The sequence below is a fragment of the Phocoena phocoena genome, chromosome 3 (genome assembly GCF_963924675.1).
Source record: "Phocoena phocoena chromosome 3, mPhoPho1.1, whole genome shotgun sequence".
Taxonomy (NCBI): Eukaryota; Metazoa; Chordata; class Mammalia; order Artiodactyla; family Phocoenidae; genus Phocoena; species Phocoena phocoena.
Window position 1 is genome coordinate 172,143,755 of NC_089221.1, and position 25,009 is coordinate 172,168,763.

General features: G+C 51.5%; 1 protein-coding gene across 3 annotated transcripts in view; it reads left to right on the plus strand.

The window, feature by feature from the left end:
* The first annotated feature begins 2,757 nt into the window (after nucleotides 1-2,757).
* The window catches only part of TMPRSS9 (transmembrane serine protease 9), a 29,627-nt gene continuing 7,375 nt past the window's right edge, over nucleotides 2,758-25,009 (plus strand). The window contains exons 1-12 of one of the 3 annotated variants that reach the window (XM_065874871.1): nucleotides 2,758-2,899; nucleotides 5,264-5,391; nucleotides 8,868-8,935; nucleotides 9,048-9,230; nucleotides 10,021-10,058; nucleotides 11,876-11,989; nucleotides 13,507-13,678; nucleotides 19,127-19,401; nucleotides 21,062-21,198; nucleotides 21,963-22,281; nucleotides 23,610-23,781; nucleotides 24,234-24,505. In XM_065874871.1, the coding sequence (XP_065730943.1) occupies nucleotides 2,758-2,899; nucleotides 5,264-5,391; nucleotides 8,868-8,935; nucleotides 9,048-9,230; nucleotides 10,021-10,058; nucleotides 11,876-11,989; nucleotides 13,507-13,678; nucleotides 19,127-19,401; nucleotides 21,062-21,198; nucleotides 21,963-22,281; nucleotides 23,610-23,781; nucleotides 24,234-24,505 (2,020 nt within the window). The remainder of the gene's footprint in view (nucleotides 2,900-5,263; nucleotides 5,392-8,867; nucleotides 8,936-9,047; nucleotides 9,231-10,020; nucleotides 10,059-11,875; nucleotides 11,990-13,506; nucleotides 13,679-19,126; nucleotides 19,402-21,061; nucleotides 21,199-21,962; nucleotides 22,282-23,609; nucleotides 23,782-24,233; nucleotides 24,506-25,009) is intronic. The other 2 variants (XM_065874872.1, XM_065874873.1) reach the window with 2 other exon arrangements.

Genomic DNA, 25,009 nt, shown 5'->3' on the forward strand with positions numbered 1-25,009 from the left:
CAAATAGCATTTAATGGGTGAAGTGGCAATGTATTTACTTTCTATGCCACGAAACAATATCACCACACACTTAGTGGCTTAAATCAACACACATCTATTACCTCTCGGTGTCTGTGGGTCGAGAGTCTGGGCACGGCTTCGCTGGGTCTGCTGCTCAGGGTCTCCCACAAGACAGCAATCAGGGTGTCAGTCGAGGCTGCCGTCTCATCCAAAGTCTCAACTAGAGAAGGATCCACCTCCCAGCTCACACGGTTGTGGGCAGAATTCAGTTCCTTGTGGTTGCAGGACTGAGGGCCTCAGGTCATGGCCGCCATCTTGGATTCTGTCTACCATGGCGTTCCTTCCATCTCTCAGGGGCTGACGAGCTCTCAGGTTGTGTTTAGTGGGCCAGGTTACCGCGGTGCAGTATTTTGTGGGCCACCCTGGGGTGAATCCACCGCCCCAAAGAGAGTGAGCCGCCAGCAGAAGGAGGAGGCTTCTCTTCCGGCACCTGCATTGTGACAGCAGGGCAAACTCTGACATTCATATTTGCAAATCCTCTTCCGCGTCAAAGCATTAGTGATGACTCACCAGCTGGGGATGGCCTTATGCAGGATGGGCAGATGTTTCGAAAGGGCCAGAGAGTAAATATGCTCAGCTTTGCAGACCAGATCAGTCTCTGTCTTGACCACCCAACTCCACCACTGCATCACGAAGGCAGCCAAAGTTAATATATACCTCTGGGTTTCTCAGACTCAGCACCACTGATATCTTGGGCTGGATCTTTCTCTGTGTGGGGCCGTCCTGGGCACTGTGGGTGTTGAGCAGCATCCCCGGTCCCCACCCATCAAATGCCGGGGGCACCCCCAGTCGCGGTAACCCAAAATGTCTCCAGACATCGCCATGTGTCACCACTGGGGGCAGAATTGCTCCCAGTTAGGAACCACTGATGTCATCAAATGGACATATCTGTGTTTCAATAAAACTTTATTTATAAAAACAAGGTGTGAAGCCAGCCAACCCTGGACTAGACATTTACCTTTAAGATGAGGTCAGGACTTCCCTGGTAGTTCAGTGGTTAAGAATCTGCCTGCCAATGCAGGGGACATGGGCGCCACAACTACTGAGCCTGCTCTCTAGAGCCCACGAGCCACAACTAGTGAGCCCCCACACCACAACTACTGAACCCCAAGCGCCTAGAGCCCATGCTCCGCAACAAGAGAAGCCACTGCAGTGAGAAGCCCCCGCTCACCGCAACTAGAGAAAGCCCATGTGCAGCAACGAAGACCCAACGCGGCCAAAAATAAATAATAAATAAATAAATAAAAAATAATAAAGATCAAGTTGAGATCTGACCAAAAAAACAGATAGATGAGGTCAGTACACCCTGGGGCTGTGTTGCCAACCACAATGCATTTAGAAAACGGTCTGATTGTGTTCTGTCCACTGGGCACACCTGGGAAACCAAAACCCAATGCAGGTGACTATTCCACAAGCCGTATTCGTTCAACAAATATCTGAGTGTCTTGTGAGTCTTTTGTGATGAGGATTTTCCAGGGGGATGGATGGATGTGGAATCTCAGGGAAGAGCTGGTTGCAGAGAGGATACTCCCTGAATGTGACAGAGGGCGGTCTGTAGCTGGGGGTGGAAGAGGTCAAGAGGGCTTCCTGAAGGAGGAGACATTCACCCAGACCAAGAGTGGAGGGGCTGCTTCAGACACCCCATGAGCAGAGATGGAGGGGTGGATGGTGGGGCCTGGAGGGGGGGAGGTCTGCCAGACGACCCCCACTTCACCCCAGTCTCACCATGAGAGAAACATGAGACAGACCCCCAAAGAGGGACATTCCGCAAAATATCAGGACTACCCAGGGCATCACAAAGTCTGAGAAACCATCATAGCCCAGAGAGGTCACAAGGACATGTGATGACTCTCACATGGGATCCTGGATGGGGTCCTGGGACAGAAGAGGGAATTAGGGGGAAACTGAGGAAATCTGAATACACTGTGGACTTTGGTTGGTAATAGTGTATCAATATTGGTTCGTTAAGGGACTTCCCTGGTAGTCCAGTGGTTAAGACTCCAACTTCCACCGCAGGGGGGCACGGGTTCGATCTCTGGTCAGGGAACTAAGATCCTGCGTGCCATGCAGCCAAAAAAAGAAAAAAAAATTGGTTAATTCATTGTGACACATGTACCAGACTTTATATTAGGGACGCTGGGTGTGAGTTATGTGGGATCTCTGTGCCATTGTCTCAGTCACCTCAAGCTGCCAGAACAAATATCATAGACAGAGCAGCTTAAACAACAGACATTTTTTCTCTCCCACTTTTGGAGGCTGGAGGTCCAAGATCCAGGTGTCGGCGGTGTTGGTTTCTGGCGGGAGCTCCCTTCCTGGCTTGCAGACGGCTGCTTCCGGAAGGAGCACAGCCTTCTATCATTTAGACCTCTGACCTCCAGAACCGTAAGATAATAAATCTGCGTTCCTTTAAGCCACTGGTTTGTCGTCATCTGTTATAGCAAGTGCAGGAAACTCATACATGCTCTTCCCAGCAAGGGCCCCATGGGGATCCCGCGTGTGCCAGCCCAGCCAGCAATCATGTTGAATCCGTTTTTATGTTTTGCGTCAAGCCCCCGACGCCTAGGGCGCTGTTGATGGCTGTCACGTCTGCACAAGGAAGACCCTTGCTTAGGGAAAGAGAAACGCCCCCAGCTCTGACCTCCTTTTTCTGTCTCTTTTCTGCTGGCTTCCAGGTTGCCGTCCCCACGTCTGGGAGCCATGGAGCCCACCGCCGGTGACTTACAGCTGGCGCCCAGGGCAACCAAGGACATCCAGCCTACAGACGCCGCATGCTGCCGGGCAGCCCTCTCGGCCATGGTGGCCACCAGCATCGTCATGGTCACCCTGGGAGTCCTTGTGGGTGAGTGGCCACAGACTTGCACGGGTCCGCATGGCAGGCAGCTTGCACTAAGATGCCTGGGAGTGGCTCAAAAGTGTCCCAGGGCAAAGGGCTGAGCATGCAGTACACAGAGGCCACCCAACAGCAAGGCGATGGGACCGGGTTCTGAGTGTGGCTGCACTTAGTCCTGGGCTAGGCGGTGGGTGCCTGTGTGTCGAGGCAATACCTGCAAACTTCAGGTTTCCCACCAGTGGGATTCTTTATTTTTTTTTAATACCATGTGTTTGGTTTTGTTTTGTTTTTAATATTTATTTATTTTTTATTTGGTTGCGCTGGGTCTTAGTTGCTTAATGAAGATTCACAACCAGGGTGAAATGGAGACCAGTAGGGAAATGAACTTTTTAAAAACCCTTGAGAGGGGCTTCCCTTCCCTGATGGCACAGTGGTTAAGAATCCGCCTGCCAATGCAGGGGACACGGGTTCGAGCCCTGGCCCAGGAAGATCCCACGTGCCACAGAGCAACTAAGCCCGTGCGCCACAACTACTGAGCCCACGCGCCACAACTATTGAAGCCCACCTGCCTAGAGCCCTTGCTCTGCAACAAGAGAAGCCACCGCAATGAGAAGCGCACACGCTACAAAAAAGAGTAGCCCCTGCTTGCCGCAACTAGAGAAAGCCCACGCACAGCAACGAAGACCCAACGCAACCAAAAATTAAAATAATAAATAAATACATTTATAAAAATAAAAACCTTGGGCTTCCCTGGTGGCGCAGTGGTTGAGAGTCCACCTGCCGATGCAGGGGACACGGGTTCGTGCCCCGGTATGGGAAGATCCCACATGCCGTGGAACGGCTGGGCCCGGGAGCCGTGGCCACTGAGCCTGCGCGTCCAGAGCCTGTGCTCCACAACGGGAGAGGCCTGCGTACCCCCCCCCCAAAAAAAATATATATATATATATTTAAGATATATATAATATATTTAAATATATATATATTTGTGAATATCTGGAATAACTCAGAGCCTGGCACGGCTGACAGAGGCCCTCTAGTGGCTGTGGGGTGAAGTGCATGAAAATTGGGCTCGGTGGGTGGGGGGTGGCCGTGTGTTCGTGTGTCCGTGTGTCCTCACGCTAGGGAGAGACAGGGGACAGTTGCACACCTCCAGTCTAGAAGCACAGCTACATTTTGGGATAACAGGTAGATAAATCTCCAGCAGGACCTCTGAAACTGAGGAAGGCTCTAAGAAGAACTTAAAATTTAAAAACAATTTTTAAATTACAATTCAAATTTGTCCCCTTCCCAGACAGCCCAAAAATTTATTTGGAAGTATAAAATTTTACACGGGCCCTTGCTGGGCTGTTTCTCCAGTTGCCTGGGAGCCCATGGTTATTTCAGAGGGAAAGTGTGAGGCTTATTTGGGGCCCAGAACATAAGCACATGGGTCTACACGGCAGGGTTCTTGTTTTCTTTCTTTTTAGTTCCTTGCATGAGAAAACACACCAGTTTTAGAATTACTTTAGACTCTTCTATCTATTGAATAAACAAATATCTAAATATCGAGCTGGTCGAATATTCATTCAAATAAATAGAGCTGCGAGCCAGCTTTCACAGTGTAGGTGGCTGCTACTTCTATTTCTTAATTTAAAAAAATTTTTTCAAGTTTTTTGTTTTTTTTTTCTGGCCATTCCACATGGATTGTGGGATCTTAGTTCCCCGACCGGGGATTGGACCCAGGCCCCAGCAGGGAAAGCGCTGAGTCCTAAACACTAGACCAGACCACCAGGGAACTCCCTACTTCTAGTCTTTTAATTTTGTAATTATGATCATTTTTGACTGACGGACCCATTTGCCAGTCTCACGTATTTTCGACAGTTAGAAACACGTGTCTTCATGTATCATGTAGGCTTGTATTCTTTACAACATTGTTTGACTGTTCTTCTTTGCTGTTGTGTACTTTTGACAACCGTTGGAAACGATTATTCAGAGGGTGGTGTCATGGGCCGGGGTTCGAGGGTCCTGGCACCCCTGGCTGTGCCCCTGGGGTATTTGATGCCCCTTCCCAGGGAGGAGGTGGGAATTGTCCCAGAGTCGAGGGAAGGTCTTCCTTCTGAGGCCATTTCAGCATTTTTGGCTAGGATCCAGTCCTCCCCTTAGGGACACCTGGAGATGCCTGGGGCTTTGGGTACCTGGGGGCCTTTGGGTGGGTGATGGGTGAGAGCTGATAAGGGAGCACTGTTAATAATCACTCAACCCCCGGGAAGTCAGCCCACCCCCCGTTTGTTGGGGGTGACCGCCCCAGGGTGATGGGGGTGCCTCAGAGGCCGGCTTGGCTGAGCCCTGCCCCTGCAGGTGGGCGCTCTCACGGGGCCCTGGTCTTGTCCGCAGCCTCCCTCTCTACACAGGGTGTCAATGTGGAGCACACAGCCGAGCTGCGAGGGATCCGGTTTGCCCCCAGCTTGCAGCAGGAGACCTCAGACTATTACCGCACGCTGACGCCCACTCTGGAAACGCTGGTGAGGGTTCTGGGAGCCAGGGGGGCCAAGTGGGAGGCCAGGGGCTCTGACTGAGGCAGCAGAGCAATGGGAGGCCCAGGCAGCCTCTGAGGTAGGGAGGGGGCCCCATGGGGTGAACAGGGTAGGGGCTGATGCATTCCAGAATGCAGGGGAGGGTAGCATTTGATGGGAACTGACTGCTGCAGGATCCATAGGCCACGTTGAAAGGTTGTAAACTGCATTTCGGTAGAGAAATCAGAACCCTCCTACGTGGCTGGTAGGAATATGAAAAGGGGCAGCCACTGTGGAAAACAGTCTGGAGTTACTATCTGACCCAGCAATTCCGCTCCTGGGTGTCTGCCCCAGAAAAACAAAACCGTGAGTCCACACAGAAACTTGTACACGAATGTTCATGGCAGCGTGATTCATAACAGCCCCAAAGTGAAAGCAACCCAAATGTCCATCAACAGGTGATGGATAAACAACTGTGGTCCCTCCACACACGGGAGCATCACTCAGTCATGAAAAGGGGTGAAGCCCTGACACTCGCTACCACGTGGACGGACCCTGAGAACACGATGCTCAGTGAGAGAAGCCAGACACAGAAGGACCCACAGGGTGTGATTCCATTGACGGGAAACGTCCAGAACAGGCCGATCCACAGACACAGAGAGTGGGTTCCTCGTTGTCAGGGGCTGGGGAGAGGATGGGGGTGAATGCTGACAGGAATGGGGCTTCTTTTGGGGTCATGAGAATGTTTTAAAATTGTGATGAGGTTGAACAACTCTGTGAATATACTGAAACCCATCTAATTGCACACTTGTAAAAGGTGAGTTTTTATGGTAGGTGACTTTTAAAACATTGTTTAACATTTTATCCTAAGGGAAAGAGAAAGGTGACTAGGTAAGGATTCATATATATATATATATATATATATATATATATATATATATATATATATATATATATATAGTTGCTGTTTTTTGCGGTACGCGGGCCTCTCACTGCCGTGGCCTCTCCCGTCGCGGAGCACAGGCCCCGGACGCGCAGGCTCAGCGGCCATGGCCCACGGGCCCAGCCGCTCCGCGGCATGCGGGATCCTCCCGGACCGGGGCACGAACCCGCGTCCCCTGCATCGGCAGGCGGACTCCCAACCACTGCGCCACCAGGGAAGCCCAAGGATTCATTTTAAATGTGTGATAAGATGTGAGAGAAGCAGGGGGACAGTTAGGAGTCACCATCATCTAGACCAGGAGTCAGCAAACTTTCCCCGTAATAGGGCCAGATAGTCAATATTTTTGGCTTTTGGGGGCCAGAGAGTTTGTCTTGACTGCTGGGCCTTGTGTTGTAGCCTGAAAGCCGCCATAGATGACATGGATGAGTGGGCATGGCCGTGTGCCAATAAACCTTTATTTATGGACACTGAAATTTGCATTTCATACCATTTTCATGCACCGTGAAATATTTTTCTTTTTTTTTTTTACGTTTAAAAATGTAAAAACCATTCTTGTCCGTGATCTGTGCAAAAACAGGCAGTGATTCTAATTCAGCACATGGGCCGTATTGCTAATCTCAATCCCGTATCTTAAAGCAGCATGGTCCAGTAGAAATGTAACAGAAGCCCCGTGTGTAATTTAACATTTTCAGGTAGCCACTTTTTTTAAAAAAAAGTAAAAAGAATCAGGTAAGATTATTTTGAATAATACATTTTATTTAACCCAGAATATCCAAAATGTTATCATTTCAACATGTCATCAACCTATATAAAGCAGGTATTAATGAGATATTTTACATTCTTTCCTTTGTATTGAGGCTTCCAAACCTGGTGTGTCTTTTTTTTTTTTTAAGTTTATTTATTTTTTGGCTGCGTTGTATCTTTGTTGCTGCAAGCGGGCTTTCTCTAGTTGCGGTGTGTGGGCTTCTCATTGCGGTAGCTTCTCATTGCAGAGCACCGGTTCTAGGCGCGCAGGCTTCAGTAGCTGTTGAACCCGTGTCCCCTGCATTGGCAGGTGGATTCTTAACCACTGCGTCACCAGGGAAGTCCCCCAAACCTGGTGTGTCTTTTACACTCACATCTCAGGGTGGATACTGAGCTTCCACTCGGAAAACTCCATCCCTACTTAGAATTTGTAACGTTTACAGACCCAAGATGCTCCAAATATACTTAAGAATTTTCCAGTGACTGAATCAAGTATCCGTTTTGAAATTGAAGCGTGAATTAATTAAAATTGAACAAAATGTGAAAATCAGTTCCTCTGTGGCACCAGCCACATTTCAAATGCTCAGCTTCTACATATGGCCGGCGGCTGCCATATGGGGCGAGGCAGGTGTAGAACATTTTGGAAATTTGTGGAATGTTCTACAGGACGGTGCAGGTCTGAGTGTGGGCCATGGGGATGTGGACTCAGAGGGTGCGGTTCAGAGAAGCAAATTGGATTAATGGTGTTTTAGATGAGCGAATGAACGGGCATGACCGTGCATCACGTGTGTTTAGGGAGCGAGGATGGTGACCATAGGATTTAGCACCTAAGCAGGACATTCTGCCAGGGGACAGGGACGCTGTCAGTGACCACACTGGGAGAACAGATGAATGGGGTTACATGGTCACCCTACGTGTGGGTGACGTGAGCTGCCGAGGGGAGAGATGTGGGCCCTTCGGTGCCCAAAGCGAGACAATCCTAGGAGACGCGGACAGTGGTCACCCTAACAGCACATGAAGGACGAGGACCTTCCTGATAGCATCTGCTTGCACAAAGTGGGCTCAGCCACAGAATTTTTTTTAATGTAAAATTCACATAAAATTATCCTTTTCTTTATTATTATATTTTCTTTTGGCCACGCTGTGTAGCTTGTGGGATCTTAGTTTCTCAACCTGGGATTGAACCCGGGCCCCCGGCAGTGAAAGCGCCGAGTCCTGACCGCTGGACCGCCAGGGAATTCCCTGAAATTATCCACTTTTAAAGTGACTGATTCAGTGGCATTTAGTACATTCACAAAGCTGTGCAACCATCACTTCTAATTCCAGAACCTTCCATCACCCAAAAAGGAAACCCCACCCTCATCAGCAGTCACCCCCTCCCCCTCTCCCGCAGCCCCTGACAACCATGAACCCACGCTCCGTGTCTACGTATCTGCCTGTTCTGGACGTTTCCCATCAGTGGAATCACACCCTGTGGGTCCTTCTGTGTCTGGCTTCTCTCACTGAGCATCGTGTTCGCAGGGTCCGTCCACGTTGTAGGAGTGTCAGGGCTTCACCTCTTTTCATGGCTGAGTGATGCTCTCGTGTGTGGAGGGACTACGTGGGGTTTCTCCATCATCTGTTGGCGAAGCTATATTTTCATAGGCACGACTCCGAGATGCCTGTCCTGTCTCTTAGTTCTGTGAGTTGGCCGCACACGTGGAGTTGAAGAGGAGATGCTTTTCCACCCCCCTTCCCGGCTCTCCCCCGAGGGAGTCTCCGCAGAGTCTCACATTTGCCACGGTTGTTTCTGTTGTAGTTTGTCAGCAGCTTTCGGGAGACAGAGTTGGAGGCCAGCTGTGTGGGCTCCACAGTGCTCAGTTACTGGTGAGTTGGGGCCTCCTTGGAGGTGGAGGAAGCTTGGTGGTTGCCTGAGAGACTGCAGAAGATTCCAGCCAAGAGGCGCCCTCCCTCTCAAGGGCCAGTGTCCTCCCCGCAGGGAGGGCAACGCCAGCATCCTGGTGCGTTTTCGGCTGCACTTTATACAGCCGGCCCTGTGGACACCGAGCCTGGGCCTGGAGGAGGAGCTGCTGCAGCGGGGACTCCGAGAGAGGCTGCAGGGCCGCGGCATCCCCCTGGCCCCCTATGGCACCATCGTGTCCGCCCAGCTCACAGGCGAGTGGCCCCAGAGACAGGGTGACGTTGGGAGGGGCTGGAGGGACATGCTGGGGAAGGGGAGCCAAGCGAAAGTCGCATTAAACTGGAGGTTTTCCATAATCGCCCCTCTTGGTGACAAGGAAACATATACCCATTGCTTTACCCTCTATGGTCTAGACCAGGGGGCGGCAACCTATAAATATTTTCATCTTTGCCACCCGTTGGGTCTCTGTCCAGATGGGTCAACTCAGCTATTATAGCACAAAAGCAGCAAAGACACTATATAAACAAACGGACACCACTGTGTATCAATAAAACTTTATTTACAAAAACAAGTGGTGGGCCGGATTTGGCTCCTGGCCCCTGGTATAGAAATAAGGGTAGATGTTATGCTCTAAAATTCTAAGATTGCTGTGCGTTGTGATTTGAGAGCCAGGCATGAGGTCAGACTGCTCAGATTTTAAAATTGTAGCCTTGACCTTGCCCTGCAGGACATTTACAGTCCCCTCTCCACCACTCCCGACACACTCAGTGAGTCTCAGTAACCTCGCCAGCACTAAGAGAGCTTTCTGCGGGGATGGAAATGTTTTGGGTCGGTGCCATCCACTCTGGCAGCCACCTGCCCCACGCAGCTGTTGAGCTCTTATCGTGAGGAATGGAATATTTCATCTGATTTCATCTTTGCTGATTTAAGTCAGAATTTAAGTGGATCCCAGGTGGACAGCGGAGACCACTGCTTTGCAATACGATGTTGTCAGAGAACCTCAGTGCTTGCTAAATGAGCTTATATCTCTTCTCCGTTTTGCTGCAGGGAGCCAGAAGGAGCTGCTGACAGAAAGAGACTTAAAATCAGGTATGTTTTGTTGAATGGATAAAGAAGATGTGGTATATATGTGTACAATGGGATACTACTCAGCCGTAAAAAAGGATGAAATAATGCCATTTAAAGCAACATGGCTGGACCTAGAGATTATTATACTAAATGAAATAAGTCAGAGAAAGACAAGTATCACTTATACGTGAAATCTAAAATATGACACAAATGAACCTATCTACAAAACATAAACAGATTCACAGACATAGAGAATAGACTTGTGGTTGCCAAGGGGGAGGGGGGTGGGGGAGGGAAGGATTGGGAGTTTGGGATTAGCAGATGCAAATTATTACATATAGGATGGATAAACAACAAGGTCCTACTGTATAGCACAGGGAACTATATTCAATATCCTGTGATAAACCATAATGGAAAAGGATACGAAAAAGAATGTATATCTGTGTGAGCAGACAATTTAAAAGTGAGGCATTTTGAATTATTCAGAGCCAAGCATGATTAAGAGAAGGCATTATTGGTTTTGTTTTGTTTTTAAGTGATGGAAAGTTGTTATTAAAAGAAAAGACAAAAAACAGTTTGGGGGGAAAAAAAAGAAAAAAGAGTAGGTATCACCTGGAATCTCATTGCTTTTACTATTTTGGTAACTTTCCTCCCAGACGGCTCATGACACATGTACAGATACATTTATTTAGCTTTACATCAATGGTCCCCAACTAGGGGTGATCCTGCCCCCTCAGGGGACACAGGGTGATGTCTGGGGACATCTGTGGTCGTCACGATGGGGGGTGTTCTTGGCATTCAGTGAGTGGGACCGGGGTGCTCCTCAACAGTGCCCAGGACAGCCCCCCCCACCCAGAGTATGGCCCCCAAATGTGAACTTACACTTCAGTGGCAAATTTTATGTTATGTGTACTTTATTACAATTTTAAAAATTAATTTCACCTATTTCTTTAAAAAAAATGTATTTATTTGGTTGCACCAGGTCTTAGTTGCAGCAGGCGGGCTCGTTAGTTGTGGCTTGCTGGTTCCTTAGTTGTGGCACGTGGGCTCCTTAATTGCGGCTCACTGGCTCCTTAGTTGTGGCTTGTGAACTCTTAGTTGTGGCATGCATGTGGGACCTAGTTCCCTGACCAGGGATTTAACCCAGGCCCCCTGCACTGGGAGCTCAGAGACTTATCCACTGAGCCACCAGGGAAGTCCCCCTATTTCTTACTTTTTAAAAACATGACGGGACTTCCCTGGTGGTGCAGTGGTGAAGAATCCGCCTGCCAATGCAGGGGACACAGGTTCGATCCCTGGTCCGGGAAGATCCCACATGCCGCGGAGCAACTAAGCCCGTGTGCCACAACTACTGAGCCTGCGCTGTAGAGCCCACGAGCCACAACTACTGAGCCCGCATGCCGCAACTACTGAAGCCCACGTGCCTAGAGCCCGTGCTCCGCAACAAGAGAAGCCACCACAATGAGAAGCACACGCACCACAACAAAGATTAGCACCCGCTCGCCGTAACTAGAGAAAGCCCACACGCAGCGAGGAAGACCTAACGCAGCCAAAAAATAAATTAATTAAAATAAATTAATAAATAAATAAAACGTGGCTGATAGAAATGTAAAAGTACATACACGGCACACATACGCTTAGGTTGCATAGCCCTGGCCCCGGTGCTGACTAGCATTCTCAGTGTCACATCTCTGTACTAATTCTGAGAAAATTATTTCAGAGACATTCAGAGAAAAGGAAGCAGAGAAGAGATGCCTTCCACGCTCTAGAGTTTCCGCGTGGAGAGCAGGCGGGAGAGATGGAGTGAGGTCAGGAACGCGGTTCTTGTCTGCCCTCAGGTCACTGTCCAGGGAATGCCTTTTCCTGCGGGAACAGCCAGTGTGTGACAAAGGTGAACCCGGAGTGTGATGACACGGCGGACTGCTCTGATGGCTCCGATGAGGCCCACTGTGGTCAGTCTGCCTGTTTGGCCTGTTTTCTGGGCTATGTCCCCTTTCCAGGTTCAAGTGCTGGCTCTCTGGCCCACTGTGCCCATCACACACAGACACGTGGTCCCGGCATTCACTGGAGCGGGGCAGAGAAAGGGAGTGGGCACCTGTGATATGACAGGAAACCTGAGCGGCAAGCAGAGAAGGGAGACCTTGAGGTGTGTGGAGTGGAGAGCCTCGGGAGAAAAGGAGAAAAAAATCAGGTCAAACCGTGGGAAGCCTTGAATGCCAGGAACTGGGGGGTCTGTCCTATAGGTAGTGGGGAGTCACCAAAAGGATGTGAGCAAGGGAAAATTACAATTGAAATGCTGTAAGAGTAGTCAGCATTTTTCTAGCAATGCTAGCCCATGCAGTAAGGTGAGAACAGTGGTTTAAATATTGGAAAGGAAGAAGGAAAACTATCATAATTTCAATTTGATTCTCTAAATGAATCAATAAATTAACTGAAAGGATATCAGAAAAATAAGACAGTTCAACAATAAGGGGAAGATAAGATAAATACACATAAAGGAGGCTCTTGTTTTGCTTTATACAATTAATAACAGTTTAGAAGATATAATGGAAAAGATCATAGTCTTGATTAATAGCAACACAAAATAAAATAAACTTGTGTCCTGTATATAATAATAATTATCTAGAATTACAAACCATTGCTGAAGGACATAAAAGCAGACTAAATAAACAGAGAGACACGGCATCCTATGAAAAGATGGACATATAAAGATTTTGAAACTTGCAAAATACATGGTGAGGGAGACATTCATAGCGTCTGGTACCTGGCCGTGGAGGATGGTATAGAGGTTGACTGAAATTGGCAGGTGTGGTCGGGGGGTCCCCAAGACTCCTTCAGATTCAGTGACTCACGAGAAGGAGTCACAGAACTCAGTAAAGCTGTTGTATGCGTAGTTATGGCTTATTACAGTGAAAGGATACAGATGAAAATCAGCAAAGCAAAAGGTGCAAAGTCCAGGAGAGACCGAGCTCAAGCACGCTTCCAGTTATCCTCTCCCAGTGGCGTCATGTGGACAGCGTGTAACTCATTCTCCCAGCACCATATGTGACAACACACTCAAAGTACTTCCAACCAGGGGAGCTCACCCAAGGCTTGGTGTCCAGGGTTTGTGTTGGGGGTTGGTCACATAGGTACGTAACATCCATATAGCTAACTTTAGGATATGATTGTCCTAGAGCTGCTGAATCACAGGACCTCAGGCTGAGTGGATTAAACAACAGAAATGTATTCTCTCCCAGCTCTGGAGGCTAGAAGTCCGAGATCAAGGTGTCCGCAGGGTCGGTTCCTTCTGAGGCCGTGAGGGAGGATCTGTTCTATGTGGTCTCCCGGCTTCTGGTGGTTTGCTGGCATCCTTGGCATTCTTTGAATGCGGGGGCCATGGGGACAACAGACTGCAGACAGACGTGCCAGGAACGCGGCCACACTCCTGCCTTCTTGGGGGTCCTGGATAGTGATCTCTGTCTTGCAGACTGTGGATTGCAGCCTGGCTGGAGGACAGCCGGCAGGATTGTGGGCGGTGTGGAGGCATCCCCGGGGGAGTTCCCTTGGCAAGTCAGCCTCCGAGAAAACAACGAACACTTCTGTGGGGCCGCCGTCATTGGCGCCAGGTGGCTCGTGTCTGCTGCCCACTGCTTCAATGAGTGAGTGCACGTCCCTGAGGGCTCAGAGCCCACCCCACCCCTGTATCCCACCTACCTTCCACTCTGGGAATGCCACCTTTCCTGGGTGTCTTCAGAGCCCCTTGGAACTTATTTCCTTCCTCCCTTCCTTCCTTCCTTCCTTCCTTCCTTCCTTCCTTCCTTCCTTCCTCCCTCCCTTCCTCCCTCCCTCCCTCCCTCCTTCCTTCCCTCTCCTTTTTAAAAGATATTTATTTATTTATTTGGCTGTGTCGGGTCTTAGTTGCGGCACGTGGGAACTTTTGTTGCGGAGCGCGGGCTCTTCGTTGCGGCGTGCGGGCTCTCTAGATGTGGCGCGTGGGTTTAGTTGCCCCGTGGCATGTGGGATCTTAGTTCCCTGACCAGGGATTGAACCCATGTCCCCTGCATTGGAAGGCAGATTCTTAACCACTGGACCACCAGGGAAGTCCCTCCCTCTCTTTTCTTTTTGTTAAACCTGAATGCATTAATTTTTTTAAATTGTGGCAAAATATATGTAACATAAATTTACCATTTTTAAGCACACAGCTCAGTGGCATTAAGCACACTCACATTGTTGGGCAACCATCCCCACCATCGTCTCCAGAACTTTCTCATCCTCCCAAACTGAAACTCTATCCCTTTTAAACCCTGACTCCCCAGCCCCTCCCCCAGCCCCTGGCCCCCACCATCTACTTCCCGTCTCTGTGGATCTGACTCCCCCAGGGACCTCCTGTGAGTCGAATCAGACAGTACTTGTCCCTTTGTGACTGAAATTTCACTTAACCTGTTTTCAAGGTTCATCTACGTTGTGGTGTGTGTCACTGCTTCTTTCCCTTTCGTGGCCAAATAACATTCCAGTGTGTGGATGGACATGTGTTTGTTCTTTCATCCATCGACGGACACTTGGGTTGTGTCCGCCTTTTGGCTGTTGTGAATAATGCTGCTGTGAACATGGGTGTGCAAGTATCTGAGTCACTACTTTCAACTGCTTTGGGTATAAACTCAGAGGTGGAATCGCTGGGTCATATGGTGATTCTGTGTTTACCCTTTTGAGGAAACACCATCCCGTTTTCCACAGCAGCTGCCCCATTTTCCATTCCCACCAGCAGTGCACAAGGGTTCCAATTTCTCCACATCCTTGAGAAGTTCCTTTGACATTTATTGTAAAGCTGGTTTGGTGGTGCTGAGTTCTTTTAGCTTTTGCTTGTCTGTAAAGCTTTTGATCTCTCCATCAAATCTGAATGAGATGGGGCTTCCCTGGTGGCGCAGTGGTTGAGAGTCCGCCTGCCGATGCGGGGGACACGGGTTCGTGCCCCGGTCTGGGAAGATCCCACATGCCGCGGAGCGGCTGGGCCCGTGAGCCATGGCCGCTGAGCCTGCGCGTCCGGAGCCTGTGCTCCACAACGGGAGAGGCCACAACAGTGAGAGGCCCGCGTACCGCACAAAAAAAAAATCTGAATGAGAGCCTTGCTGGGTAGAGTATTCTTGGTTGTAGGCTTTTCCCTTTCATCACTTTAAATACATCATGCCGCTCCTTTCTGGCCTGCAGAGTTTCTGCTGAAAAGTCAGCTGATAGTCTTACAGGAGTTCCCTTATATGTTATTTGTTCCTTCTCCCTTGCTGCTTTTAATATTCTCTCTCTAATTTTTGTCTTGTTGATTATGATGTGTCTTGGTTTGTTACTATTTGGGTTAATCCCGTATGGGACCCTCTGTGCTTCCTGGACTTGGCTGGCTGTTTCCTTTCCCAAGTTAGGGAGGTCTTCAGCTGTTATCGCTTCAAATATTTTCTCAGGCCCTTTCTCTCTGTCTTCTCCTTCTGGGACCCCTATAATGTGAATATTAGCACGATTGATGTTGTCCTAGTGTCTGTCAAACTGTCCTCATTCCTTTTCATTCTTTTTTTCTTTTTTCTTTTGGGGGCAGTGATTTCCACTACTCTGTCTTCCAGCTCACCGATCTGTTCTTCTGCCTCGTTTAGTCTCCTTTGGATTCCTTCTACTGTATGTTTCATTTCAGTTGTTGTATTCTTCATCTCTGTTTGGTTGTTCTTTATATTTTCTCTTTGTTTAAAATGTCTCACTTCTTACTCCGTGCATCTGCTCCTCTCCTGAGTTCCATGATCTTTACAATCACTACCCTGAACTCTCTCTCAGGTAGGTTGCCTATCTCTCCCTCACTTAGTTCTTCTTCTGGGGGTTTATCTTGTTCGTCTGGAACACGTTCCTCTGTCACCTCATTTTGTCTTGAGTTGCTGTTTGTATTTTTATGTGTATGGTAGGTTCGTTATGTCTCTCAACCTTGGAGAAGTGGCCTCTGGAGGACACGTCCTATGCATCCCCGCAGTGCACTCCCCGCTCATCACCCAAGCTACATGCTCTAGGGGTTGGCTGCGTGGGTCCTTCTGTTGTCGCAGGCTGACTATGTGGGCGGTCTGCTAGGCTTGGTTGGCTGCCAGGCCCCGTCTTATGTGGATGCTGCTGGCTGCGGTTTAGCGGGGCTTGGTCGCGAGGTAGCAGGTTGTGGGATCCTAGGGGGCCTGGGACTAGTGCTGGCTCACTGGTGGGCAGAGTCAGGGTCCTGCAGACTCTGGGGCTGTTGCCCAGCCACTGGCAGGTGGAGCCAGACCCTGGGGTTAGTGCCCGACTCCTGGCAGGCAGAGCTGCTTCCTGGGGTCTGCCTGCAGGGCCCAGGGATCCCAGAGCTCGTTTCAGAGCATTGGTGGTGGTGGTGGGGGCAGGTTTCGGCTACAGTTGGGTATGGGTTCTGGAGCGTCCCAGAGGTGGCCTTGGCTTACTGGTGGGCAGGGCTAGGGTCTGGCCTTCAATGCGGGATCATGGTTTTCTTGCATCTGGTGTCCGCCCACTGGTGGGCAGAGCTGGGTCTTGGCCCTCTGGTGGGCAGGGCTGTGTCTAGGGGCAGCTGTGGGCTCAGGGGGGCGTCTAAGGCAGCCTGTCTGCTGATGGGGTGGGGCTGTGTCTCCGCCCAGTTAGTTGATTGGCCTGGGGCGTCCCAACACTAGCGCCTGTGGTCTATTGCGGGGGGGGGGGGGGCCGGGTCTCCGCACTAAAGAACCAAGATGGCGGCCGCCAACATTACGTCCCCAGGGCGACCCATGGCCGCCCGCGCCTTGCCTCCCCAGGAGACCCTCCGAGACCAGCAGGTAGGTTCGGTCCAGGCTTCTATCAGATGACTACTTCTGCCCCGGGTCCCAGTGCACGTGGGATTCTCTGTGTGTCCTTTAGGAGTGAAGCCTCTATTTCCCCCAGTCCCGTGGGGCTCCTGCGACTAGTTCTGTGGGCCTCCGAAGCCCAATGCTCTGGGGGACCCTCTTCCTGGTGCCGGACCCCCAGGCTGGGGAGCCTGACGTGGGGCTCTGTGGGAGAACCTCTGCGGCATAATTCTCCTCCAGTCCGTGGGTCCCCCACCAGGGGCCACGGGGTTTGATCATATCGTGAGTCCGCCCTTCCTTCTCATTTTGTTGCGGTTCCTTCTCTCTGTCTTCGGTTGGAGAAGATCTTTTCTGGTAGGTTCCAGTCTTTTTCATCGATGGTGGTCTGCAGGTAGTTGTGATTTGGGTGCGCTCCTGAGAGGAGGTGAGCTCAGGGTCTTTCTACTCCGCCATCTTGGCCGATCTCCCAGTCTCTCCACATCCTGGCCATTACTTGTCACTTTGTTTGTTTTTAATAATAGCCATCCTAATGGGTGTGCAGTAATGTCTCATGGTGGCTTTGATTTGCGTTTCCCTAATGATTAGTGATGTTGAGCGTCTTTTCATGTGCTTATTGGCCATTTGTGTGACATTTGTGTGACATTGCTCCATCTTCTTGGGAGCAATGCCCACTTTTTTTGTTTGTTTGGCTGTGTCGTGTCTTCGTTGCTGTGTGCAGGCTTTCTCTAGTTGTGGCGAGCGGGGGCTACTCTTTGTTGCAGTGCGCAGGCTTCTCATTGCAGTGGCTTCTCTTGTTACAGAGCACAAGTTCTAGGCGTGTGGCCTTCAGTAGTTGCAGCACGCGGGCTCAGTAGTTGCGGCACGCGGGCCCTAGAGCACGCAGGCTTCAGTAGTTGTGGCGCACGGGCTTAGTTGCTCCGCGGCATGTGGGATCTTCCTGGACCAGGGCTCGAACCCCTGTCCCCTGCATTGGCAGGCGGATTCTTAACCACTGCGCCACCAGGGAAGTCCCTTTGCCCAGTTTTGAACTGGTTTTTTGTTGTTGTTGAGGATGGTCAGAATCTTTAACAATGAGAGTGGCCAATCAGAATGGAGCTCACCAAAGGTGGGAGAAGGTTCTGGAAGCCTCTGGCAGTGCCAGGCATTGCTATTTGGTTATTTCCATCTGAGGAGTCCTCGGGGACAGGACAGGGCAATAGGAAGCATGGGTTCCCCTGGGAAACCATTACCTACGAATTGCCCCAGGGTCACTAATGGAACAGCCTGCTGGGAATTCCAGGGAAACCTGCCCCAGGAAATGATGGTCTGGTGGACACAGGTCACATAAGCAGTGACATTCAGGGCAAGAAGGGTTGCTTTTTCATCGTTTTAAATTTCGTTTCTCTTAATATTTTATTATGAATATATTTAAGTAGAAAAGATGAAAAAATAGGACAAACACCCATATGCCAGTATCTGATTTCAAAAGTTATTACTATTTCACTGTATTCGTTTTTTCTCCCACTCTCTCCATCTATCTGCACCTGTAATTATTCACACACACATTCATACATATATATCTTTGCCAAACCATTTGAAATTAAGTAGAAAACATCATGACACATGGCCTCCGAATCTCCCGCATGCATTTGTGCACGTAGACAAAAGAGTCTGTCACATACCCACATACCACTATCACACCCAAGAAAATTTAAAACAGCCACACAACGTTATCTAGTAGCCAGTCCATATTCAAGGCCTCACTCGCCTCACCCTAATCCCAGCCGTGTTGGATCCTGTCTTTGTTTAAAATACTGATAATTCGTGCACCATGTTTGTTTTTGTTTTTGTTTTTGTTTTTGCAATCATTCTGATTTTTGACAATGTTACATGAAAATATTATTTTTCTTATTGCTGCGTTGGGTCTTTGTTGCTGCGCTCAGGCTTTCTCTAGTTGCGGCGAGCGGGGGCTACTCTTCATTGTGGTGCGTGGCTTCTCAGCGCGGTGGCTTCTCTTGTTGCAGAGCACGGGCTCTAGGCGCGCAGGTTTCAGTAGTTGTGGCGCACGGGCTTAGTTGCTCCGCGGCACGTGGGATCTTCCCGGCCCAGGGCTCGAACCCGTGTCCCCTGCATTGGCAGGCAGATTCTTAACCACTGCGCCACCAGGGAAGTCCGAAAATATTATTAGTCTCGATGGCTGAGTTTTGGGGCGCCTCCTTAACACTTGCTCGCTGGGTGAGTGCCTCACCCTCCGGCCCCATCCTCAGTGGGCCTCTGAGCGGGGATTTGTCTGCCCTGCAGATTCCAAGACCCCACCGAGTGGGTGGCTTACGCGGGCAGCACGTACCTCAGCGGCTCGGAGGCCAGCACGGTGCGGGCCCGAGTGGCCCGGATCATCACGCACCCCTTCTACAACTCTGACACGGCCGACTTCGACGTGGCGGTGCTCGAGCTGGGTGGCCCCCTGCCCTTCAGCAGGCATGTGCAGCCCGTGTGCCTCCCAGCCGCCGTGCACGTCTTCCCGCCCCGGAAGAAGTGTCTGATCTCGGGCTGGGGCTACCTCAAGGAGGATTTCCGTAAGCACCATACCGCCCGCAGCCTCTCCAGGCAGCCAGCAAAGCCCAGCCAAGCAAGCAACACACAGTCCGGCCTCATTAGCCGCGGATTCTGTATTTGCAAATTCGCCTACTCGCTAAAATTCATTTGTCTCCCCAAGTGGATACTCGTGGGGGGAATCTGTGATTGTTCCCTGATGTGCAATTTGAGTCGTTCCCAGCTGAGGTGGAGCTGGGCAATACCCTGCCTCTTGGTTCAGCTCAGACTGGAGACCGGTGTCCTTTTCGTGGTCTATTTACTGCCACTTTTTTTCCCTGCATTTTTGTGCTTTTTGTGGCAGGTTTCACAAAATCTAAACAGGCCCCAAGCGTAGAGCTGAAGTGCTGGCTAGCGTCCTACGTGCAGGAGGGCTGGGATGTGCCTAACGGGCAGAAAGTACGTGTGTTAGATGAGCTTCGTTCAGGCAAGAGTTACAGCGCTGTGGGCTGTGAGCTCGGTGTTAACGAATCAACAGTGTATGTCAAGTGAAGTGTCTTTAAGTAGAAACACACGTACCATCGTGAGGTTATGTACGTATGGATCAGCTGTGACCAGAGGCTCTCAGGAACCTGACCCCGTGTAACCCCCAGAGCAGTGGGGCAGTGTTCACTGATTCAGTGTTTGGGTAATTTTATAGAACAGAACTGCCTCATATCGACTGTAACCTGATGGTGGTAAATGCTGGGAAGGAAACCAGTAGGAAAAATGAGTTGGGGGCGGGGACAGCTTTAGGAAAGGGCCTGAGATGGTGACACTTCAGCCAAGACCAGGCTTCCTACTCCAGGGACTGGGCAGGAAGCAAATGAGACAGAAACCCCTGTTCACATGGAGCCCCCAGTCCAGACCAGCGCCTCCCAATAAAACTTCCCTCAGTGGTGGACACAAGCCACATCTGTGCCATCCACAACGGGGGGGCCAGCAGCCCTATGACACGGGCTAGCGCTACCAAGAAACTGAGTCTTACATTTCACTTCATTGTAATGAATTTCCGTCTGCATTTAAATAGCCTCATGTGGGCAGTGGCTACCATACCCAGACAGAACAATTCCAGGGGGCAGTAGATAATGAACAAGATAAGTGGCAAATGGTGATGTACAGAATGGAGAAAAGTAAGGCAGGGGTTGGGTGGGGGCTGCAATTTAAAATAGGAGATGAGAGGAGGAAGGCGGACAGATTCTGCAGGGACAAGCATTCTAGGCAGCCAGAACGGCATGTGCAAAGGGCCTGGGGTGCCAGGGTAGGTGGTCCAAGCTTGGGTATTTGGATTGAGCTGGGCGGGTGGTGGTGGGGGTGACACCCTGGAGCATTTGAGGAAAAGGTTATGTAATCTGATTTAATGTTTAGCCAAGATGGGGCTACGGCTGGACTAAGAAAAGATTCCAGCAGGTAAGGGGGAGCTCAGGGCGGGCAGGTTTGGGGAGGGGAGGGGAGGAGCCTAGTCTTGGGGCATTAACTTTGATGCCACTTAGCTGTCCAGGCCGAGAGGGTGGTCAGTGGGCATTGATGGACCTGGCTCATTTCTGATCTGGGGCTGCAGCAGCTCCACCGCAGCTGGGGAAACAGAAGCTCAGCCTCCTGGCTCGGGGTGGCTGCCAGGGTCCTGGAGTGCTCACCCTGCTTGTCTCTCCCCATGCTGGGCAGTGGTCAAGCCGGAGATGCTGCAGAAAGCCACCGTGGAGCTGCTGGACCAGGCCCTGTGCGCCAGCCTGTATGGCCACTCGCTCACCGACAGGATGCTGTGTGCCGGCTACCTGGATGGGAAGGTGGATTCCTGCCAGGTGAGCCCGGTGCCTGGGAAAGAAGCCAGAGGCCCCAGACGACGCCTTGCCAGCCCCTGAGGTGGCTGGGAAAGGCCCCCAGGTTTCCGCCCGAGGTTCCCCTCTCCCCGGAAGGGGGAAGTCTTCTGTTGCTGGTCCACCACCAAGATTTCCTCTGCTTGGTTTGTCACATGGCTGTGGATTTCCTTTTTCTTTTTAGTTTATATCTTTGCTCTCCTTTTTAAGGCCTGGTGGGTGGGGAGCGGCTGCTACATGCGCTCAGGGTGCCACATCAGAGCCAGAAGCTGGAGAAAATGGCGGGAAATAGTAAGAGAGAACTTGTGTTTAAGGATGAAAGAGTTGCGGTGAGATGGGTGTGTGTGAGAAGGCAAAGGATAGCAAGACAGGATGAGTGAGGGCAGATGCGGCCCTGCAGGAGGACGCTGCATGACGACTGGAGGTTCCTAAGCCACTGGTGACATTACCCAGGGTCTGCTGGGCTAAGGAGAGGAGGGGATATTGCTTATTTGGGTTGGGTTTTTAACTGCCAGTGGTAGAACTGAAAGAGGTCTTAGAGATCTCATAGTCCAACTGTCCTATTTTATTTTTTTAGAAGAGGAGACTGAGGTTCCGAGATGTGAGGTATCAGCCCACATGTGCTTCGTGAGCGCGTGGGGAGAAGGCCCCCAACCAGGGCTCCTTCTCTGACCCTGTGGCTCTGGGATTGGGACCGGCTGCAGCCACGGAGCCCCGACCCCTCCTGAGGGTGTGCCTTTGTCTCCCAGGGCGACTCGGGGGGCCCCCTGGTCTGCGAGGAGCCCTCCGGAAGGTTCTTCCTGGCCGGCATCGTGAGCTGGGGAATCGGCTGTGCAGAAGCCCGGCGTCCGGGGGTGTACGCCCGGGTGACCAGGCTGCGTGACTGGATCGTGGAGGCCATTGCCGCTGCAAGCAAGCCTCTGGCCCCCACGGCGGCTCCTGCCCCGGCCATCCCCAGCACCGCCTGGCCCACCAGCCCACAGAGCCCGGTGGTCAACACACCCACCAGGCCCACGCTGGCCCCCAGCGCCGTGCCTCTCGACTCAGCCACTGCATCTAAGCCACAAGGTACTTTCTGGGGAGACAGCAGAAGTGGGTGTCTGCTCCGTGCGGGGTTGGGTGGATTGGTACTGGCTTTCCAAAGCTGTCTGTGGGGAAGAGATAGGTGATTCATTAGTGATGTCTGTCAAACGCCCAGGCAAAGGCTATTTTCACATTTACTGCCTGATGACACCTACTGCCGGCCTGGAGGAGGGTGTACTCAGAATATCCCGAAGGGTCAGCAAGAGGCCAGTGACCGTGACGATGGGGCCAGGGTGGGAGAGCGACTGACCTGGGGTCACCGCAGACACGAGCACCCACACGAAGCACACAACTTCTCCACCTGTCTCGACTTTGTGGTTTCCGAGGACCCAGGTCCAGTCACTGCCCGGATCTGCCCCTGATCCGCCTTCGTGGTCTCACAGACCTGCAAGGCTCAAAGCCAGTTGAAACTCTGCCTCTTTTTTTGCTTTTAACACAAAAATCTCCTTTACTCTTGGTCGCTCCCACTCAATCATTTAACAATTCAAGATTTGTACTGTAATTAATAACGTGAAATTCTGACAGACAGTGGTATACAAAGTCAATTAAGATGTGCTTCCCATCTTTATTAAATGTTGAAAAATAAAGAGTAGGAAAGAATAGTAAAGTACACTCCCATTAGAAAGAATACATGATTTATGTTGAGTACATACCAGTTTTCCAAAGTACTGTGTACCTGGCCAAAGATATATTGCTAAAGACACACGTACACGGGGTACAGACACGTGCATACAATCAAATAAACATCGCACGACACATATATAGAAAAAGTTATATGTAACAAAAATGAAAAAAATTTTGATATATTGTTTTTGCCTATGGAAATGAGTATCAAATTAACTTCTTTTCATTTTTTTCTGCTTATTTTATTATTTATTTTTAAAAAAATTTTTTATTGGAGTGTAATTGTTTAACTGTGCCTCATTTAAAGTCGCCTGCACCCACCCTGCCCCCAAGCCCGTAACAACCCGACTCTGCCTTTGTCCAGAGCCGCCTGGGCTGTGGCCTGTGTCTGCCGTGCTGACACTGGTGGGGACAGGGCTGCTGTGATTTTCACTGGTGGGGACAGGGCTGCTGTGATTTTATCTTCTTTTTCGCCCATATCCCCCCAGCTGGGCCGCGTACTTGTACTTGAGACCTTAGGGCTCCTTTAAGCCTCGATTTCTTCATGTGTGTGACGGGATGATTGTGCCCTGGCCCAGCCAGAGCCCGGAGGCTGTGCCCTGTGTCCCGAGGCCCCTCTGGAACCAGGGTGGTCCCGCCGCCCGCCGAGCGGGCTGAGATGCGCGGGCCCTCCTGTCTCGTCCCCGCAGAGTGCGGGGCCAGGCCGGCGCTGGAGAAGCCCACCCGGATCGTGGGCGGGTTCGGGGCCGCCTCCGGGGAGGTGCCCTGGCAGGTCAGCCTGAAGGAGGGTTCCCGGCACTTCTGTGGAGCCACCGTGGTGGGGGACCGCTGGCTGCTGTCTGCCGCCCACTGCTTCAACCAGTAAGGCCCCCTCGGCTCCCCCGTCATCACCGGGTCCCCCCCACCATCAAATCCCCGTGCATGCAGAGACCACTTAGGACCCAGCACGTGGCCAGGGTCACGTCCAGCTGCGGGGTGCGGGGTAGGGGGCGGATGGGGGGCAGTGTGAAGAAGTAGGGGGCTCTGGGGAGTGGCTTCTGGGAGGATCCTGTCGAGCTGGTCTGTGAGGGACACAGAGGGGCCGAGTTGGGGGGCAGGCTCCTCCCCTCCACTCAAGGGCAGGTGGCATTGACCTCTGATTGCCACAAAGCCGTGGGGGTCTCTCATGCCTTCTTGTCCCAGAAGGAAATGAGGCCCGGGGGGCCTCCCTGCCTTGCCCACGGTCTCATGGTGCCCTCCCCGGGGCCTGGGTCCCGCAGCTCTGCCCGGTGCCCGGGGGGCGGCAGGGAGTCTGATCGGCCCCTTCCCGGCAGCACAAAGGTGGAGCTGGTGCGGGCCCACCTGGGCACCGCGTCCCTCTCGGGCGTCGGCGGGAGCCCCGTGAAGATGGGGCTCAGGCGGGCGGTGCTGCACCCCCAGTACAATCCCAGCATCCTGGACTTCGACGTGGCCGTGCTGGAGCTGGCCAGGCCCCTGGTCTTCAACAAGTACGTGCAGCCTGTCTGCCTGCCCCTGGCCATCCAGAAGTTCCCCGTGGGCCGCAAGTGCGTGATCTCTGGATGGGGCAACACGCAGGAGGGAAACGGTGAGCCTCCGCCCCCCCACCCCCACCCGGGGCTCTGGTCCCACCGCCCGCAGACCACTCACCTCTCCACTAACTCAGGGTCGCAAACTCCGGCCCATGGGCCCAGTGCGGCTGCTTTTTATAAATAAAGTTTTACTGGCATGCAGCCACGCCCACTCACTCACTGATAGCCCCCGGGCGGCTTTCCTGCTACAAAAGCAGAGCTGAGTGGTCCCAACAGGCTGTCTGGCCTGTAAAGCAGAACATATTTACTCTGTGGCCCTTTATGGAAAAAGTTTGGGGACCCTTGTGCTTCCCTTTGAGACCTCAGAGTAGCCCCCTTGCAGGTCACCCAAGGTGCTAGGGAATCCGCACAGGGACAGTGGTGAGATTCTAGGGTGGGACCCGCCTCCTTCTCACTTTACACCCCTGCAAGGCCGTGGGCCTCTGGGCCTTGACCTGTAGGACGGGGATGGCACCTCCCTCTGGGGTTGTGGTCAGAGTGAAGCCGGCTACTGAACAGTG